This window comes from Diadema antillarum, unplaced genomic scaffold (genome assembly GCF_040938485.1).
Source record: "Diadema antillarum isolate AM-2024a unplaced genomic scaffold, OU_Dant_1.0 scf00000130, whole genome shotgun sequence".
NCBI lineage: Eukaryota > Metazoa > Echinodermata > Echinoidea > Diadematoida > Diadematidae > Diadema > Diadema antillarum.
The window spans coordinates 535332-556632 of NW_027271019.1; the positions used below are offsets into that span (position 1 = coordinate 535332).

Consider the following 21301-nt stretch of genomic DNA (forward strand, 5'->3'; position numbering starts at 1 on the left):
ATACAACGCTACAATAACTTATCATAAAGAACACTGAACATTTTAGTGGCTTAAGAAGACAAAGAAATGTAATGGAGATAGTCACATGTTTCTTTGTTACGACCAATATATCAATGTTTTGCGGAAACAGACTCAACACCTGCACATGCACGCTTTGATGTTTAAAGAAAGAACTATAAGTGTATATACGACTGAATATAAATGATTTATCGAGATTACTTGAAATGACAAGTTACTTTACATTTAAATTGTCTTTCATCAATGAAACTAAACAAACTATAGAAATAACCCGTAGACTTAACCAGGAGTATAGAGTCAAACATATTCTTGAAAGTTTTGCCAATATAACATAGTAAGGAAGTTGTCATTAGTCACACGTGTCTTCCCGCCAGTGACATCACATTTTCACATGATGCAAAAAAAAAAGTTCACGATGTCATCTTCCTAAGCTCCGTTTGATAAATTCCTTCAATAAAACAAACAAACAAACAAACAAACAAACAAAACAAACAAACCGCAATGTATTTAGGATCACCGGCGAGTCAAGCTTGTAAATATTATATCAACTAAACGCCCAATCCCATTAAAATACAGTCATTACCTCTCTGTAAAAAGAATACGTCGGTATCAACGCCTGCATAAGAGGTCGACTGTGCAAAACGCTCAACATGTCTTCACAAAGGAAAATGAAACCCCAAACATGTATGTCGATTAAGTGCATAATGCTAGGATAACACATCAACAAAAATTGGACAATCAGCTTAACAGTTATGATTGTTGTTTTTTTTTTAAAGTTTCGGTGCGGCCATCGATACATTATCGATCGATGAAAAGGCTACAACATTGTGTGACGTCACGTTCGATGTAATGAGTCGTGGAATATGGTGCAATGTTTCGTATATGACCAATCTGGGGCGAATGAATCAGGTTCAGAGTGATACAGAAAAAGCGGAAAAAGAAAGCCAAATGACTCTCTGGTTCATTTAACGGACTTTCATTTTAAAAAAAGAAAGAAAAGATAGTAGGACGTTTAATTTATATCCCTTTATGATATTCCTTTGTGTAAAACACGTAGCAGTTTATACCCTTGTCGTATAGCTAAGGGCTGACGTTGTCTTGCTGTCTTAGTTGTCACTGGTGTCTGTGATACAGAGGATTTACACCCGTCCTTTATACTTACCTTTAAAATCGCTTCGTTGTTGATAATCGTCACGTATTTCTGTCTTTGATAATGCAGTTGTTATTTTTGGATGTAAGTGATTATAATTCTTCCTCGCATCACTTTATAAGTATTAACGCTCATTAAAACCCGAGCATGTAGAGAAGTATCACCAGGGGCTCCCCTGTGTAAGAGGCTTACAGTAATCAAACGAAACGCACCGGGGCTTCATAGTATACTTTCCTATGTAGGTTTCTTTTTATCTTGCGATAAGAAAGAAAAAGAAAAGAAAAGAAAAGAAATGCTGGCAAGGATAACCAAAGTTCTCCAACCCCAATCTCTCTTTCTCCCATTCGTATTTTATTCCTTCTTATTTTTTCCCTCTTTGAGGAAGGGAATGACGACTTCCAGTCATCCAAAAGAGTTTTTCTCGAACAAAGGGAAGGGGCCCCAGCAAATATTTGCTCCCGAACAAAAGATGAGGGGTAAAAACGTTGCTTTTTCTCCCTGTGGCTTCTTACGCGCACCCGAGCATGGCTATCCCCTCTCTTAGTCGTTTGTGCGAAACATTGCACTGCTATTCTTGGATTGTAATGCTCTAAAAAGAGGAACAAGTGGGTGAACGATCGACCATTTTACACTTGCTCTCCTCGATCCGTGATCTTGTTTTTTCCCTCGGAGAAATTCCAAGCTGTGCACCCGCTCAATTTCTTCTGATCAAATAACTGTCAAATTTCACAGAGTGAACTTTTAACAAACCAAATTGACTTTCTGATTAGGAAAATTTAGCGGACTTGTATGAACGACGTTCGTCTAATCGTAGCTGTCCTGACACGCATGCCAGAAGTATCCTCAGAGCGGGAGAGAAGGAGAGGGAGAGGGAAGGAAGAAACAGAAATACGGGCAATGCTGTGAAAGTAGTTTGAGGATCGATTACAAGGAGTAACCGGTAGTCTGCTAGAATCAGTGGATCGAACAGTTGAGCACTGTATGTGTGTGTGTATAGTCTGTGTGTGTACTTAGCTAGCAGAAATCCAAGTTGTCATGTCAAAAGCTGGTTGTGAAGGATGATGACAGCAGACAGTCTATGTGGCCATAGGGAGTGGAAGAAGTCAAGTTGAACAGTTGGATCGTGTGTACAGGGCTTTGGTGATGGCAAAGTTTGGAACTTGGCGATGATGGTGGACGGTAACAATCTTAGTGACGACAGGGAAGAAATGGATCTATCTGGCTCGGAACAAAGCTCAGGTTCTGTAGGTAGCCCAGATGGATCGTTCCCCAAGATTTGGGGGACAGAGGCATCATTGTTGCTGGGCCTCAAAGACGGTAAGTCGCACAGCATCTAGCTAACGTTACATACGAATTGTACTTTCAGTTCAAACAGGTGCAACGGAAATGCAGTTCCCTCCTACGCCCTCGGGTCCTACCCCTGCCCCAACTTGTGCTGAAATGAGTCTGTAAGCTGTACATTACTCGTTCAGACCAGACCTAGATTCATGGTTTACAGTGCACACTGAAGGGTAGAATGTGGCCATGTGTTGGTAAACCTCTTCCCACCTCCCTGGTTAAACCGCACTACATGCAAAGCAAATCTGCATAATTTTATGCAAAGATGTGCAACATATATAGGAATCTATTTAGACAGTATAATCCCACTATAATAATGGATAAGTCAGCTATAAAGGAGTGTGAAGTTTGTTGAACGTGCCAAAAGGTCAGTGAACTTACCGGGTAGATGATTTTGAACTCTGCAGAAATAGGTATGTACTATATATAGTAGTATTATACCCCCTTGCCTTTTGAATGCATCATTGTCATCATTGTGCATAATGACAGAGCTCTGACTTAATCCGTAGGATATATAAATGATATATGAAAATATATGTATATATATATATATATATATATATATATTTATTTATTTATTTTTTGTTTACAACTTGTATAAACATGGATGTAGGTCAGCTCATGTATCCTTTATCTTATCTCATTGTCCTAGTAAAATAACAGTAGTGTAACACTCATTCTGGTGTCCAAAATCATCATCAGCTTGTCACTCGACACTCCACAAGCTGAGCAGTATTAGTCTACCTCCAACAAACATTCAGGGCAAAAAGGGAGAGACAGAATAAGGAGGTCCTCTCTCAGTGAGTTCCAGTGGTAGACTGAGGGTCTTCACATTTGCATATCTAAATCATAAACTATACAAACCAATCGAAATGCTATTAGCAAAAAGGTGTGACCTGATCGAGGTCAAAGAAAGAACCAATGGAAAGTAAATATGAGGTGATCATTTCAAATTTATGATATATAGAGATATCTTTTATAACAAAATGTGACCATCCTTACCTCCTAAATTCTCAATTCCAGTAAGATTAATTTCATGATGCTAAGTACATAAAAAATTATATTTTAACCAATAGTTCAAAGACAAAGTGAGTACAGGAGATATGTAGAGATATGATTGTCAGACTTGAGTCTTATAATGATATCATATCTTTTAGATGCTCATTAGAATTTAATAGGAATTTGGATGCCTTACCTACCTAGATGGATACCTTTAGATAGATAATTCTGAAAGAGGCTTAGGCCTTAGCCTCTGTATTCACATCCAGATTTAGGCGATGCTTTAAGTTGGCCTAGTCATGGCCAGATGGAATGGTGTCAAACTTACACTTGATAGATTCATTCTTCCAAAACTTGTCCAGACCAGTTTCAAAGAGCCATGTAGACACTGGGTGCATAAGGTCTTTTTGTTAAGCTATTCCAAGGTTTCCTAATGTGCACATGCTTATTATGTCTTGTTATATAATTTGCTGTAATACATCACAATCATATATGTTCCAGTCGTTTTCCAATTAGCCATGGCTCATCACTATTGTTCCAGATTAATTCAGTTTACCTGCACCACTGAATGAGTGTAAAGGGGTTACTTACTTTCTATTTCCTGCTATGGAAGACTGAAATGAGTAAATTACATCATAATCACGACAACTAGTGTGCCTTGCATGGGAAAGAGGGCAAAGTTCATACGTGTGAGATGATCACCTGTTGTGGGTGGTTGGTTGTAGTCATTGTAGATCTTAGTTCAGTTCAGATTCAGGTAGCTGTTTTTCTGTCAATCCACCTCCTTTAATTAGCTTTCTGTATTTTGTAAAATTTATTCATCAATAACATGTACATAGAAATGTACATATGAACAGATTGATTCATAGTTCTATCGATATTTAGCTATATGATAATGGATGTTAGAGCTATGTGGAAGAAGTTGCTATATTACAACAGATCATGGAGAGGAAAAACAAACATATTAGAGATGACAACATCAATTGGTGAAAACCAGGAAACTGTAATATGTGTAGAAACTTGTCATTGACACAATATGATAAACCCTGAAGACTTAAAACTTCAAATAGAAAGCAAAACATGTACCACTGATTGGTATTGGTTAAAAGGAAAAGACTGTTTGCGATCTTGTCTTTTGAAAGGGAGAGTATGAACATTTTACTAACCCTGTGTAGTTCACTTTGAAAATACATTGATAGTATTAAGATGGTCTACTTTATGTGAAAAGAGCACAACTTTTGTAAGTTTATGCAACATTTTAGATACTAGCTCTATGGTGGTATGCACAGTACGTTTGGAGATTGGCAAGATAATTGTGTTTCAGAAGAAAATCTGGAAAATATTGAATAGAAAACAAAGTCACAATTTGCGAGTCTGCTTTGGAATTGCTGCATAGTGTGTAATGAATGCTTGGGCATACCATCCTATAATGGTCTTCATAGTCCTTGTGGGTTAGAATAAGTATTATCACAACATGATTGTACACTATAAGAGAATGCATATTATCTAGAAGCAGCCTGCTCTTATTGGCAGTAGTTAAATGAGACTTTTGGATAATTTTCAGACTTTTGCATTTGGGCAACTATAAAGCAGGTATACTGGGTACAGAGTTTCAGAATTTATAGTAATTGCAACAAGGAATGTTTTCAGAATTCATAAAAAGTCAGAATGAATGATGATGATGACATAGTGCAGCATTTTCACATAAGGATGCATGATTTAATACTCAAGGAAGCAGAACAAAAGAAGAAAGCGTGCATATCTTCTACACAGGGGAAATTTTGCTACAACACGCATTTCCCATACACACTTGCTTTAGTATAATACATGGGACTTGTCCTCAACAGGTTGATAAACATGTGACGTATGATAATGAATTACATTTCTACACACTGGAATATGTGAGCCTCCTATGTCATCGTCCTTGTTCAGTGTAATTGTTTTGGGTTTTGAAAGTATCGGTTCATCTTCTCAAGGATCATGATAAATTCCATAAATCTACACATGGTAATATTGATCTGTACTGAATAATGTGAAATTATGAAAATTATTGCCCTTTAAAGGACAAGTTCACCTTCATAGACATGTGGGTTGAGTGAATGCAGCAATATTAGTAGATCACATCAGTGAGAGTTTGAGGAAAATCGGACAATCCATTCAAATGTTATGAATTTTTGAAGTTTCTGCTCAGTCACAGCTGGATGAAAAGACTAAGTAAACTTTTGATGTCACATGAGTACAACGATATAAAGAAAGAATAAAGAAAATTCAACATATTTCCATTTTTCTCGCATAACAAAAGAATACTCGACTCCTCTCTTTCAGAAGGCAGGGGGAATAATATTACCCTTAACATACGTCAGTAGCAAGTCGAAGAAATGTGCACTTTATTCAAAAAGTACAGTTTTGTGAAATTCTCTTTTTATTTTCCTTTTTATAGTTGTACGCATGTGACATCATACACTGTAGTAGTCTTCTCATCCAGCAGTGACTGTGCAGATACTTAAAATATTCATAACTTTTGAACGGATTGTCCGATTTTCCTCAAACTTTCACTGATGTGTTCTACTAAGTAACTGCATTCTCTCAATCCTAATTGTATATATGAAGGTGGACTTTTCCTTTAAGAATGATGTCTAGGGACTTTAAGCAAAACAGTCTTATTAAAACATTTAACTCAATTTTCTGATATAAATGAGATAATGATAATAAAATTGATTAATGATAATATGAACACTTCCAATGCACCGATATCCATCATGAATAGACGCTCTTGGTGCAGGGAAAGGCAGAAAAAATATCCATGAAGAGACATTGTAAACATGGTCAAAGTAAAGTAAATAGAAGATTATGACTTATTAATTTTGAAGGAAAGGGGCCTCTAACTGCAGTGTTAAACAGTAGTTTTGAAAGTATTGGAATAAAGTACCGTTGTAAGATGAATTAGGTAAAACCTCAGCTTTACATCATTTATTCCTTTCCCTCAAGTGTGTATATCATAAAACCATTCTCTAATATCACTCTACCTGAAGTCAACTGGTGTTTGGGATGGAATGTCAGATCAGTTATCCACTCAAAATGGGGTACAATTTTCAGTTTATAAATTAAGTTTTAAGCCATTATGCAGTGTGGGATGAGTTAAATCTCTTAGGACATCAAATGTGCACATTTCTTTTCCATGTTCTGTCTGCGGACTTCTCTGTGGACAGATTCCCTACCAAACACATTTGTAGAGCTCGGGAGAAAAAGGATTACACAGCACAGAGACGACAGCATTCTTGCCTCTGTAGTTGTAAGGATTTACCCTCCTGAGCAAGAGGTGGCTATTGGAAAGCAGCTGAAAGAGAACGAGAAAAGAAAAAACGCTATTTAAATCTCAGCTAGCATTATCTCTACCTTGCTCCAACTGTGCCTCTAGCTTTGTTCGCTTCTTTTCACTAAGCCTTGGTTAGCTCTCCAAACCATCTTGTATCATACGCTCTGCTGAGCTTGTATGGCATGGAGTCACAAAGAAAAAAAAATATCAAAGCTCTTCTTTTTCTTTCTCTGACCTAAAAACTTCTTTTTTATAGCCTTGTTAGAGGATTTTAAGCAAGCCCTAAGCTTATTCGCCCTCACTTGGCCAGAGCGTAAATCCCTATAGTCAAAATTTACTTAACCTATCTAGTGCAGAGAATGATCAGGTTGTGGTGTAGCAGTAGGAATGTGATAAACAGAATGTTGCATTGAATGAAACAACCATGATTCAGTGAGTTAAAAGTTATCTCTGTGAATGGCATGCCTGCCAAAACAGCTCAGGTAACGGATATCAAACACATTTACAAGTGACTTAACAAAATCCAGTCCTTTATGTGGCTTGCCTCTGTATCCCTCGACATGCAAGTCTATGTTCTTAAAAGCAAGAGAAGTATAGAGTGCTCTTAAAAACAAGAGAAATATAGAATGCTCTTAAAAACAAGAGAAATATATGCAATGATACAAAAAATGAACTACCTAACAAGTCAGAAATATTTTTCTAAATATTGTTCTAAAGTATTCATACTGTATGACTCATACCTATGTAAAGTGGGTGCTATCAAATGAAATTTAAAAAAAAACATAACAATTTGTAATATAATCTGTCACTTTTTTTAACAATCTTATTGTTGGCTGACTTCTTTAACCTGTTGAGGTATACTCGGGCAGGTGTCTATGGGAAATGTGTGTTGTCCTATATAGCAAAATAAGTCCATCTTCAATTGGTAAAGATTGTTGACATCTAGGTGTGTAGGGTATCATTACTTGGTACAAGTCACTCACATATGTAACAGAGCTCTGTTAGTATTATGTGAAGTAATCGGCAATGATTCATATCAACGCGATTATTCATCCATCCATATGCATTTTTTCTGCCCTATGCGTTCATAACTTGTTGAGTTTAGACTAAAGTACACCTTGTTTACAGGGCATGAAAGCAGAGTCACCACACAAACTTGCCTGAAGAAATAGGATGAGGCCACAAAAGTTCCCCCACAGACACAGGTATTGCACAAGACCTTCAAGGAAAGTCAAAGCCGCAATACCAATCCTTTCAGAGTTGATGAAAAACAACTTTTGTGCCAAAACCTGTGATGGCAGCATAGACTTGGAAACCTCCCACTGGGCTAGGTGGAAAGGCCCAACCTCTGTAGCCGACATACTTTCTGCACCGTGTACGGTCATTCAGTAATCCTGACCACAAGAGAAAATGGGGCTCTCCCAGCCTCACCTATACAATAACAACAAGAACGAGGTGTGAATGATATAATTTGCAAAGTATGCAAAGTCACTTTCTGTCTAATTCTTACGCTACTATTTTGAATAGCTTGCACTACTGTCAGTGCTCAAGATTGTTTTGAGAGAAACTCTGCACTACGCCATAGTTGAACTCATTAAATAGAACTGAAATGAAGTTTGAAATCTAAATAAACTATAATCCCATAAGAAAAAAAATTGTGGTCAGTATGTTACCTATCTAGTCAAATTGCACTAATTGATGCATCCTTTCAGTGCCTACTATCCCAAAATGCATTATGCATAGTACAGAGAGAGTTTGTATTATGGTAAACTCAAGGTATAGAAGGCATTCAACTCAATGGTGAGAGCGATTTTTTGAGATAAATGACAGAAAATTAGTGTCGGTTAACAATGACTCGATATTAGATGTTACCTTAGTCTTCTTCTTTTTTTTTTTTTTTTGGTCTGTTGTACCCATAAATTCCAATATCTACAATGAGCTGATGTCAACCAAATGAGCTTTACGTTAAAGAGATTCTGCAGTTAAAATGTCTTTCTACTTCTAACTAATCTAAGTAATAACATTCAGCCCAAGCCATGTGAGTGGGCATGCATGTGAATTTGTGTACTATTATTTGTGTTTACCACACATGGCAGGAAAACTTTGTGTTATCCTGTGGCACCTGTCGATGATAGCGTTGTCATGGCGATGATAGCTTGTTGACCCAACCTGACATCATCCATCATTCTCCTGATTAAGGAGGAAGGATGTCATGGGTATCTCACTCCTACCATCTTACCATCTTACTGCATCTGAATAATTCTTCAGAACCAGGATACCCATAACTGGTTCAACAACCTCCCATCATAATTGTATTGTGAAAAGTGTGTTACTATTAATACAAACTTTCCACTTTTATAGTAGTGCTCACGAGTAATGATGGTCAGCAAAATGATATAATTTGATAATAATGGTTACTTAATAAACATATTCTACAATATTCAGAAAGATAGCTGTATAGACCTACGTAGTAATAATTCAAAGATAGTGATAAGGACTGATAACGGTTATTGTTATCATCATTACCAGTTAGTAGAATTATCGTAAGTATTGATTTTGAATTAAGTCTGTCTTTACTCTCGATGTTGGTATTTGTAGGATTATTAATTGTTGTGACTGAGATTTTGGACTTTTATAACTTTATCATAATCATGGAATATATAATCATCCATATTGTAGCTCTTCCAAATGAAATTACAAGCAAATATTACCCATTGAGGAAAAGCTGATTTTGCTGTGACACTTGCCCAAGTGTACTCGGGACTATAGTCTTTTAAACAGGTCTTTATGATGGTTGCTATCGAGTGTTACTATTGTGACGTTAATTTGCAGTGTGACACTGAATGCTGTGCACATGAAATAGCATGATTGTAAACACAATACAAGTATTTTTCTTTCACTCCAATGTGTCATTTTTTGGCAGTATAACACAGCAAAATGATGTAATAGATTTATTTCTGCATGCTTTGATGCAGCTATCTGATACATAATAATGTATTGGAAAGAACTGTCTTTATGGCACGCTAGTTTGCATACATGTACATACCTCTTACAGAAAATACCCAAAGTTACACCTTACAAAATGGAGAATAGGAAAATCTTGGGTGTGGTTGCCAAGATTGATGCACATCAGGGGGCAGATCCAGGAATTCTGCAAAGAGGAACGCCTGTACAAAATTAAAGGGGGCGTACGTTTCCCCCCCCCCCCCCCACATTTTTTTTTAATTTCTTTTGTTTTAACAAAAAATAAAGAGGGATGTGCGCCCGTTCTGCTACCGTACATCATAATGTAAACCCTCTCTTAGGAAGTAAATAAAATGCTAGTATTTTGTGTGTACACATGTGTGTTTATAGAAATTGAAAAGACAGTGATTTTCATTATGCATCTCTATTGTAATACATTGTACTTTGTACAACTTTGCCAAGAACAACATGGTCGGTACAATGTGGCAGCCAGACACACACTTATTGGCACCAAAGTAACACATTCCAAATTAGCATGCTATTTCAGCTCAGTGTATCACATACTCCAAATCCTCATGATCATAGCTACACAAGGTTATAAGAATTTTCACAATTGATTTTTGAGCAGGTATCATTTGAGTATATGAATGTAAGAACGACCCAAGTCCATGGAAGACCATTTCGAGTAGACTAAAAAAAACTTCATATCTTTTGTATTTGTCCAATAATATTCTATTTAACTGTGATGGGAAGGCAACATTGTATATACAAATTAGAACATATATTATTATGACAATTAACATTTACATTAATTGTGGAGAGGCCATTTTGTGTGGTGGACTTGGGTCGTTCTTTGATTCATATGGACTTGGGTCGTTCTTTGATTCATATACATGGTATTCTGCTATAGAGATGAGAGAAGGATGAGAGAGGGCGCTATTATATGAATGTAAGAATGACCCAAGTCCTTCATTCTTACATGAAGATTTAACTTATTCATTTCAGGCACTTCCGGGGGTAATTAGGATTTATCATTTATACACAAGATGAGTCCGTGCATAAGCTACAATTTCCAATGTCAAACTGAATTTGGCCAAAAATTGGACTTGGCTCATTCTTATATTCAGGTCTTCATTTCCTAAGAATGATTTTTTTTTTTGTTGATTGTTGTTTTCTTTGACAGGATCCCTTGCAGGACTAACGGACCTTGTGCAGGACAAGGATGCAGCAGCGAAGGCGGTTGCCTTTGTTGTCAATGGCAGTCGACGAGGCATTGTTCACCTCTGTGCAGACGTAGCTTCCCTACTGAGAAACAAGCTCAGGTTCGTTTTGTCTGAAAGTCAAAGCTATACTGTACGAGCTGAAATTTTCGCATACAGATATTTTCGCGGATTGCTACTTGGAGGACATTTTTGCGTATTGTTAATTTCGCGGTTGCGAGGGTCTACTGAACTTAGTTATTCGCGCGTTGTTCTTTTCGCGGTTCAAAGGCGATTCGCGAAATTTGCAAAAATAAAACCATCGCAAAAATTTCAGCTTGTACAGTATATAGTGACAAGTTCTCTGCTAAGACGTATTATTACCCAAGTATGCCTTAAATGTGAAAGTTAACCCTTTTTGTGCTAGTGACTGTAGTGCTATGAGGTTATCTAATCAACTCTCAAAACATGGAAAGGGTTAACCTGTTGCAGACACTAAGAAGCCATGCCTGTATGGACTCTATGAAAAATTTTAATGTCATGAAATCAACAACTTACTATGAAGCTCATGTAGCCAGGAATCTTTTATATTCTTTTAAACTAATCCTTAGATCAATAGCATTTTGCACTGTAGTGTAACTTTACAGAAATAACTTTGAACATCAAAGTTTATTGTCTTCAGATCAAAAGATCATTAAGGCAAGCTTTCCTTTTAGTTCAACTCATTTGTCTCATCTCACAGACAGAAGCCCACCATGTAAAAACTCTCTTGTTTAAAGTCCAGAGGAGAAATTCATGATAGATATATTCTCAAATTAGTTTGATTATCAATTTGAATTTAAAGCCCATTACAAGATCAAGAACTCAGTCCTGATAAACCTTCATGTTATGGTGGGTTGTAAACATTTTCCATATCAAGCTGTTTCTTTAATCCCATATAAGCCTTTGATGAAAATTGCCATAAATACCTCTTTTTGTTCTATCATTAAGATAAAGACATCAGGAATGCATTCATGCAAATATCATACACACCAATACATACAAATATAAATGCATTCATATGCATTTATACTATTGGTACATGTGCTGACATACATATGAACATACATACATTCACAAATTGTGTACATACATGCAAATTAAATACTTTTTAGCAGTGTGCACCCAAAATTGAATCATTCCTCGCTTTTTGCTTCAAACAATGTGATCTGCTTGTTCTCTATCGTGATGTGCTCGTAAGTTTTACATTTTATAGTACTGGTAGATATCTTCCAAATAAATTGATAGTGATGATGATAATAAAAACGATTAATTCATGCGCATCTATAGAAGAATTAAAAGAGCAAGAAAGACTGCAAATGCAAGAAAAGATTGTCCATCACTGCGTTAATGTTGATTTTGTTGTTGTTATTATCTTTATCATATCAACTGCACGGTATCTTTGATGATTCTGCAGCCGTTCAGTAAAAAAGCAGCCTATCTTTATTTTAGATCTCTGTCAGTATAAAAGGGGTCCACCACCATCAATGTTTTCTAGTCGATCACAATGACTGATCAACATTGTCAAATAAACCATTAAAAGAGTTCAGTAAAAAGCTGTGATTTGATTGCACAAGTCAGGTCAGGTGGTGATGCATAAATCTGTGTTCTCTAAAAGCTCTCAAATGCCAGAGAAAAGAATTCAAATTGTCGCTATGGCAGTCAGATAGTAGATCTGAATGGTACATAATTGGTTTGGCATCCATTTGAACAGGAAAATCACCCTAGAAATTACAAGTAGATGCATTTTCTTTCAGCTCAGAGCACTCTTTCAGGCCCATAAATGCAGTTTAAAATGCATCCATTAGTGTTGCTTGCAATGAGCTGTATAGTGTGCAAACCAAAGTAACATTTCACCAGCTCTTGCTAGGAGGCAGAAAATTCACACCCATGTGGGATGAAGAATTTGCTGCTTTTTAAAGAGAATGGAAGAAGGAAGATTTAAAGGGGAAAAAGATCAGATGGAGAGAGTTTAGCCACTGTGGCTTATTCTGCTGCGGTGGAAAAGGGTTGTGTTAGTCTTGTTTGTTGAGTTTTGTTGCACCAGGCATTCCTGCATACAACGGTCAAAGGAAATGAAGTGACCAAAGGGTCCTACTGCCCAGTCTCCCACCCCCCTCTGTCTTTGACACACATGTAAAACTTGGTACAGCCAATTGTTATCCCATTTTTGTACCACCCACTCGTTACTCAATGGGTCTTGATTCACAAGAGGGAACCCTCTGCAAGCACCATACCAGTCTGAAGAGTACTGTGACTATACTGCAGTTTAACAAGTTGACCTTTGACCCGGTCAGTACGTGGTTAGCCATGTACCGGTCTAGCTCATCATTTGTGAACACTCAACCTGTTGAGGACGGACTGACTTTGCTACAACACACATCCCATAGACACCTGCCCAAGTATACTCGGGACTCGTCCTCATTGGGTTAAGAGGCATAGCACAAGAGGGGTGATCACATGGTATAAAGTCAATGAATTTAAAGTTGGACATTTTTCCTTGCTGTAGTTGACATTCAAAAATAGTCAAGTGATTCAAGCAGGAAGCTTGTAGGGGTCTATATTGTTTGAACAAAAAGCACCGGAAAGTTCTAGAATTTGATGTTCCACACACTAAAGTAATATTAGACCTGAAATCACTTAACCCGTGTAGGACAAGTGAAGTCCCAAGTATACTCGGGCAAGCGTCTATGGGAAATGCATGTTCCAGCGAATTCAAACCGTCCTCAACGGGTTAAATGCAAATTAGATGAGACAAACTGCAATCTCTTTACAAGTTTTTCATGGTTTGCGCATGAACGGTATAAAAGAAATAATTTCATAGCAGCAGTTTCCTATTTCGACACCACAAATTTCAGTTTCGAGTTCGAAGAAAAGGGCCTGTAGATCTCAGTGGAGATCAGATGTTGCCATGACTGCCGCAAGTCATTTGACTTGAAAAACAAAAGAATGGCTTGCACTCTCACCAAGAAGGTGACTCCAGGGCAAAGTCTGAGGTCTCCAAACAGGTCACCATGAAGTCAATGAAACATCAGTGCAACATCTCCAGCAGTCGCAGGGACTTCTCCGAGAGATCCTCTCAGTCGCGGACAAAATTAGTCTGCTGCAACATGGCTGCAACTAAGAAGATGTTGCGGAGATATCCCTGAGACCAGCTGAAGACTTGTAAATGTAGATCTCTGAAAACATCATTTCATTTTTGAGACTGCAGAGACGTCTTTGCAACCAGTGAGACTGAGTCCCCAAGTTGCCACCTAGTCTTCAAGCAAATATGAGTTACTCTCTCAGGGGAGACATAAACATGTGTGTTATAGGAGAACCCATGCTATACATTGATTTTCTAATTTGGATATGTCCAAGTGCTTTCAAGTAATTTTTAACATGCCATAACATTTTTTTGTTGTTGTTGTATAAAGTACCCTTTCAGCATCTGAAACTAAATAGAATTAATGAGAAATCTCTATTTACTTGTTCATAGAGTTGGCATGAGTAGGAAAAAAAAAAGAAATCTGTGATTGTCAAGATATCATGCCTGGTGTTTTAACTCACAATTATTGTTTTGACTTTATCAGCTTTTGCTTTTTCTTAATATTGTGCACTAAAATAAACTCCAGGTGTCATACAAAGTTATGTGCATGCAACTCAAGTCATGCTAAGTAAAGTGAGGAAAAAGAGCGGAGAAAAGAGAAAACAAAAATGTGAGAAAGTTCTTGGGTTTCACTGCTTTAAACAACAGTTATGGTCAGATTGAAATATCTTCATGTCACATTTTGCCATTCTTTACCTACATTCTGAGCATGTATATATGCAATAATTTTTTTTTCTCATATTGGAGCAAACAGCCTTTTCCGCAGCATCAGCATAAAATTTTCATGAAATGCTATTGGCATTCAATGCATATAATGAATACATGTATTGTAGACAAGAATTTTCGTGTGCATTTTGATTTTGCGAGTCTTGGCTCTCGTGAAATTCGCAAAATTAAAATGCACACAAACTTTCCTTGTTTTACGGTATACGTAGGCCTACATACTAGTATACATTTTATGTATGTGATAGTGTGCACTCCAATGGCTTTCAATACCACGAGGGGCTACAACCTTTAAGCCTACTTTGGTTGGTATTATTCGACCCTGTAAGAAAAAAAAAAAGAATGCTTGAGCTGCAGTTGTCGGGCCTCCAAAACAAGATGCTACCGTCCTCTAGCAATCTCATCAACTGTTATTTACTGAGAGGCTTAGTGGAGGCTACTTCTTGCTGCTCCAGCTTTCGGGGTGGAAAAGACAAATACGAGCTTTCAAAACACATGGACTCCATAAGTTTGAAAAAAAAAGAAAAGAGGGAGAAAGGATACTTGTTTTAGGATGCTGAAGTGATGTAGGGAGTGTAACAACTCATATAGCCTCCATTATGTATTCTTGCTCAGTGCTTTGTATTCTACCCTAAGTAAGGATGAGGCCCCCATGTGTACTGAACATTATGTCAGAGCACAATGTAAAGTAGGACTGTTGAGAGTGTAGAATATGATGCGTTTTTGAAGCTGGGTGCTGGAGGGTCCATATGCCCTCCTACCACAGGCAACCAAACTTTTGCTGAAGGGCGAGTAAATTGTAATCACTATCACTCAGCTGGCCTACCATTGTCTGTTTTAGAAACACTGTGCACTCACAACTAAAAAAAATGAGGACTGGGTAACCTGATAAATAGAATATATTCCATGATCCAATAAACCAACAAAATAACACCTTTTCCCTCTATTCGATGTCTTTATAGTATACAGCATAGTAGTATGGCATTGGTATAGTTCTCCTGTATTGGTGATCTTGTTTGCAATTGTGCATTTAAGATGACCCACTTAATGGAGAAACAGTTAGAGAAAATGGTCTCTGTTATGTGAAAAGTCAAGGTTTGTTTTGAAGTATTTGTAATCATGTTGATACACTTTCAACCATCAAGTGTGTAAATACTGTAATTTCCTCAAACAGACTCACAGTGATTTTTTTTAAATGTTGTCGGATTTTATAGTTTTGTTTCATATACAGAGATGGACCTGTAGATGAGTTAATAGTAGTTTTTAAGCTACATTGCTCCTACAAAATGGAAGGAACAGGGGAGATTAATCACAACTTTGATTTCCAAATAATGTCTTGGAATCTCAGCAAGTAAAATTTGAACTCTGCTCTTCTTTGAACCACCAGAACACATTTCTGCCAGTAAACTTCCCAAAGATCAGAGTGTGATAGCTTAATTTGCTGACAAGGAATCTCATGTGTAATATTTGAAAAATTACGCTCACCATAGAATCCTTACATAGAATTCTTGTTCTCTAGAGCATTGGTGTTCAAATATATTTTCGGCATCTTTGCTTATAGAATCCAATAATAAAGAACAAACTGGCATGCTAATTTGCAAAATCAACAAGTCAGAGAATAATACACCCAGAGTAAATTGCAATGAATTTGTGGCAACAAAATTTAATATGTACTTTTATATAAGTCATGTTCTGAAAGCAGTTGGTATACTTCATGGTATTCAACAAGAAGTATGTCATAGTAATGAATGTTATTGTCACTGACTTTTTATACCCCCTGCATTAAATACAGAAGGGTAAACCAAAGCGTGAAATCAGTCATTTCTTAATACCATAGAAAGAAGTTTCCTGACAGCTGGGCACAATATTTCACATCTTATTTGTATTTTTCCTATTTTAAAAACCATGTAAAATAAGCTCATTGTTGGAAAAACCCATAACAATTGGTGTTGCCACTTAAAACAATCAAATAAGATTCAGTTTACCCCACTAATATAGACCCAATCCCTATAAAATAATGAATTCCCAACAGATATTTTACAAGTAGACTACCAGATTAGGCCTACTTAATGCAATTATTAGTAACCAGTTGTACTTGAATTTATCATCTTATTGTGATTATGAATAAATCATCATCTTTCATTACTTGACCCCTGAGCAGACCAGCTCTTTACAAGACTGGATCAGATTTGTATGCTAATTTGTTAGATTGAAATGTATTTGTTTGTAATGCCTTTGAATAAGTCAAATCAAACTAAATCAAAGTCTTGTGAATATATAAATTTGCCAAAGCTGCAATGATGGCCTACCACAGATAGTAAAAAGGATTTCGACTGCTTTCCATTTAGCATAGGTCGAGTGCTCTTTACTTCGTTCGATATGTGTAAATGTTGCCAGAAAAAGAGATAGTTAGAATGCCAAATTTGGGTAGAATTCAGTGATTATTAGTGGCTTTTATCCCAGTGGGAGGATGGCATTTGTTTTCATAAAAGTATGTAACGTTGATCTCAAACTTTGATGGGTTAGCATTTGGAAAAAAAGTTTTGAGAATATTTCAGTCATCTGCAAGTTGTGATATGACATAACGATACATCTGAATAGCACACATGGCCTTCCAGATTTTTTGTCTGATCTACAGTGTATCATGTGCTTGTTTCTAAACTGTTGAGTGCAGTATGTTACATTTTTCCATTAACCATGGGAAGCTAGTAACTTTTGTACAAAGTCTGGTTGAAGGTGAGAATGTTGCAAGGGTTGGGTTAAGTGATTCATAACTTTATCTTGGCATAATGTTCTAATTTAATGGTCATACATGTCCACTTTTATCATGGAATTGCCCACTATTAATGTTTTCTGTCATCTCCTTTTATTCTCTTTTTCCCATACAGACTTGAACGGACAATCAGCAAACAACGTGCTGAAATTCAAAGACTAAGAAATGGAGAGGTGACACATGTCTCTAGCTTGAGTGGTCGGACAAGTCGTTCCACTAGCCCCACTATCCCTTTTAAAGATGGACAGTTGATATCGAGACCAGGAAATCGGAGGTTAAAGGTCAGTGAGAATTTTCTTAGATGATTCTCAGAATGAAGAGTCTGCATCTACCACATGTGGTTACCCAGCAATATCTCTGTTTTTTTTAAGTGTATCTGTGTATTGGAAAACGTAACCAGGCAACAAATTGATAAAATTCCCCTGAATATTTGTTTAAAGATGATTTTGCAGTAGTTCATATAGTGATGGAAAAGTATTAAAGTAGATTTGGGTCCATCTTAGCATGTGTGCAGAGATGAGGCTCATTACAGCCATTTTTTTGTCTGACATAAAACCATGTACAGGTGTATGTTACTACCAGCTTGCTAAGTAAATAATACTAATGTATTTTTTTTGTGTGACATAAAACCATGTACAGGTGTATGTTACTACCAGCTTGCTAAGTAAATAATACTAATGTATTTTTTTTTTGACATTATTTACAGAAGCAGCCAGCATCACCCCAGCTGAGCTCTCCATGTAGTCCCTGTTCCTCACCCCGATCCCCCTCTCCACCGCTCCCCAACTCTCTGGAGATATCCAGTGCCTCGTGTGGATCCATGGACCCCGCCTTGCCTGTGGAGCCACACCCACCTTCCTCCCCCAAACCAGGGGAGACATCAGCCGTGTCAGTGTCATCCCTCTTGCCCAACCAGCAGCTTGTGACGGCAGAGGTGCATCGGGTGTCCAGTGCTGTCAGCTTACAGGTAGGCTACTTGTAGCATGAGAAACTTTTAATGAAGAGGAAGTTTACGGTTCACCATGTGGAAAGTCCTGAAAAGGACTGTTGGAAGAGGAGATAGTAGATAAGTGAAGAGGGAGAAGTGAGAAACAGAAAGGCCAGAGAGAGAGAGAAGGCGAGAGTACATATTCTTTCTTGAAAATGTGTGAGTCCTGAAAAGGACTGCGAACCAGAAGAGATGGTGAAGAGAGAAGGCTCAATGTTCCAGACAGCTTGACTGTCCGTCCTCATGGCAGAGTCTACCTGTGGAGAATTATACCTTTAAGGTACAAGAAACTTACGTACCTTAACATTGAGGACAAACTGGTTTTGCTACAACAAGCATTTTTCATAAACACCTGTCTAAGTATACTCAGGGCTAGTCTCCAATGGGTTAACTTCATAACACTGAAAGTATTCTTGCACTTTTGAGTTCTAATGTCATTCGGTTTTTCAAGAAAAGTCAGTTGTGTATTCATTGAAGATAGATTGCAAAAACATGGTTAAACAAGGATGATTTAAATTAGGTAATGATCAAACACACTCATTTTCACATACAGCACGCTGTATTCACACTTACACACATACAGATAAAGAGCTGCTGTGGACGCATCAGTTTTTTTTTTCTGAGAGGGGTGGGGTGGTGGGTAGCTGCAGGGCTACTAAGTCAACTCAACAACTCATCTACAAAGCTCTGTGTATAGACTGTGAAAACAAAGTGCCAGGGCAGGTTGCTACCTTCTCCAGCCACCTGCCCGATCTGACCTGCATCTGATCCCCATGATAGCTGAATCTCAACTCCCTATGCTCTTGTCTGGTGAAGAGCGAGAACGTCACATGTGCAGGTCACCGTGTATTCATGCTCATCCTCTCCCCACTAAAGCCTACCAGGTACATGTTGTATTGTAAATGTACAATTTATTATGACAATCATTTCATTTACTACAGTATTGTGCAACAAACTTCTGAATTTAATTTCTGTTTCTGACATGACAAGTTAAAGCAAGAAATGGAACAGCAAGCTATTCAAAATTTGAACTTGACTCATTCTCCATTCATAATTTGGTATTACAGGCCAGCATAGCATCAAACCCTGCAAACCACTCAGGGCATGAGACTCGGTCTGTTGAGACACAGTGTTCCCTGGACCAGGAAGGCTGCCAAACAAGACTTCATAACCAGTACCAAGAAGGTAAGATGTCACTTTATTGAATGGGATACTGGACCGGCATATCTGCAATGAAATTAATGCATCACTTTTTAGATTTCTCGACAGCTTGATCTAACTTTGTGCCAAAAGAGTAAGGCATCACTTTACAATATTCCCCAAGAAATTTGGCCTTGATTATTCACAGAAAGTAAGGAATGCTTGTATAAATCCTTGAAGAGACTTGACCAGTAATTTTTCTTTTACATAGAAAATAAAGGCATCACTTTTATAGATTCTCCAAAAGACTAGACCCATTCCCTCACCTCCCGAAGGTGAACATTTCTGCATATATTTCCTAAGAAACTGGACCTTAATCCATCTAACAAGAAAGTATATCATTACTTCAGAGATTCCTCTTAGGGTGAATTTAAACACTCTCCCAGAGCAATAATCTAACGGTACCCTACTTGTGCCAGAGGAGCTAATTCTCCTAAAGTGTACCATACCAACTGAACCCAGCCAAAAGTGGACTCACTCCCTGATGTGCTTCAAAAGCGTACCAAAAGCATACCAAAAGTTTGCGTATGTAGAGGATATGCGTGTAACATGCACAAACGTCATAATGCAAAGATTCCATTCTCTTTGTTTTGGTGGTGCCAGGTGAATGATCCTGTTGCTATGAAATGCATGACCTCTTCTAAAAATAACTCATGAGATACACTTTCTCCACAATGCTCCAAATCTGGTTGTACAGTATGGTTCAGTACACTTTGGTTTGCTTTTGAGCTCTCGAACACACCCATGGAGGCCAGAACTGAATGTTACCATGAAGGGGAAGCATGAAATTGATTTCTTATTTTACCGGAAAAGATACAGTAAAGCATAACTTCATTGGTTACTCTTTCAAAGTTCATGTGCAAAGTTGGTTGTTGCGCATGTCACATGTTCTATGTAATGACAGAGGCAAACATTGGATAAGGATTGCTTCTGTTTTAAAATTATTTGGGAGAACATTCAATATCATCTGCCCCAACGGGATTGAGCAGAAACAATACATTTTTGGTTGCTTCCTGAAAGAAGCCCTTGTGTAATGAATAATTGTTTGAAAAATTGATCAGATGGGCTGCAGAAGTACAATTGCAATGTGTATGTGTAAAACATTCAAAAGATCTATATTTGGCTATAGGATGCATAAAATACTATGAACTCTCGCACTGAATGCTTGTAAATGTTGATAAATGATTATACTACTTCATATAAACTATCAAAGGATGAGGACAAGTGTATGGCAACATCAAGTATTACTGTATACTGCAAGCTGTTATTTTTGCGAGGGTTTGATTTTTTGCGAATTTCGTGAATCACAGTTGTTAGCGAATTTAACAACACACGAAAATGACTACATGTGCTGTGTTAATAGAGCATTAACGTAAGCATCAGCGTCGATTCACGAAAACAACAAAACAATAAAATGCTAGTCATTACCAAGTATAAAAGGGCTTTGGATGCGGTTACTTTCATTAACAAATTATTGATTTGAAGGCTTTCGTGGTTTGATTCTAT

The 21301-nt window shown here is 37.4% G+C and overlaps 1 protein-coding gene across 1 annotated transcript in view; it reads left to right on the forward strand.

Moving 5' to 3' along the window:
- Positions 1–2376: 2376 nt before the first annotated feature.
- Positions 2377–21301, forward strand: part of LOC139720602 (uncharacterized) — a 46358-nt gene continuing 27433 nt past the window's right edge. The window contains exons 1-5 of the mRNA XM_071631958.1: positions 2377–2485; positions 10969–11107; positions 17723–17888; positions 18314–18574; positions 19663–19780. Coding sequence (XP_071488059.1) covers positions 2377–2485; positions 10969–11107; positions 17723–17888; positions 18314–18574; positions 19663–19780 — 793 coding nt within the window. The remainder of the gene's footprint in view (positions 2486–10968; positions 11108–17722; positions 17889–18313; positions 18575–19662; positions 19781–21301) is intronic.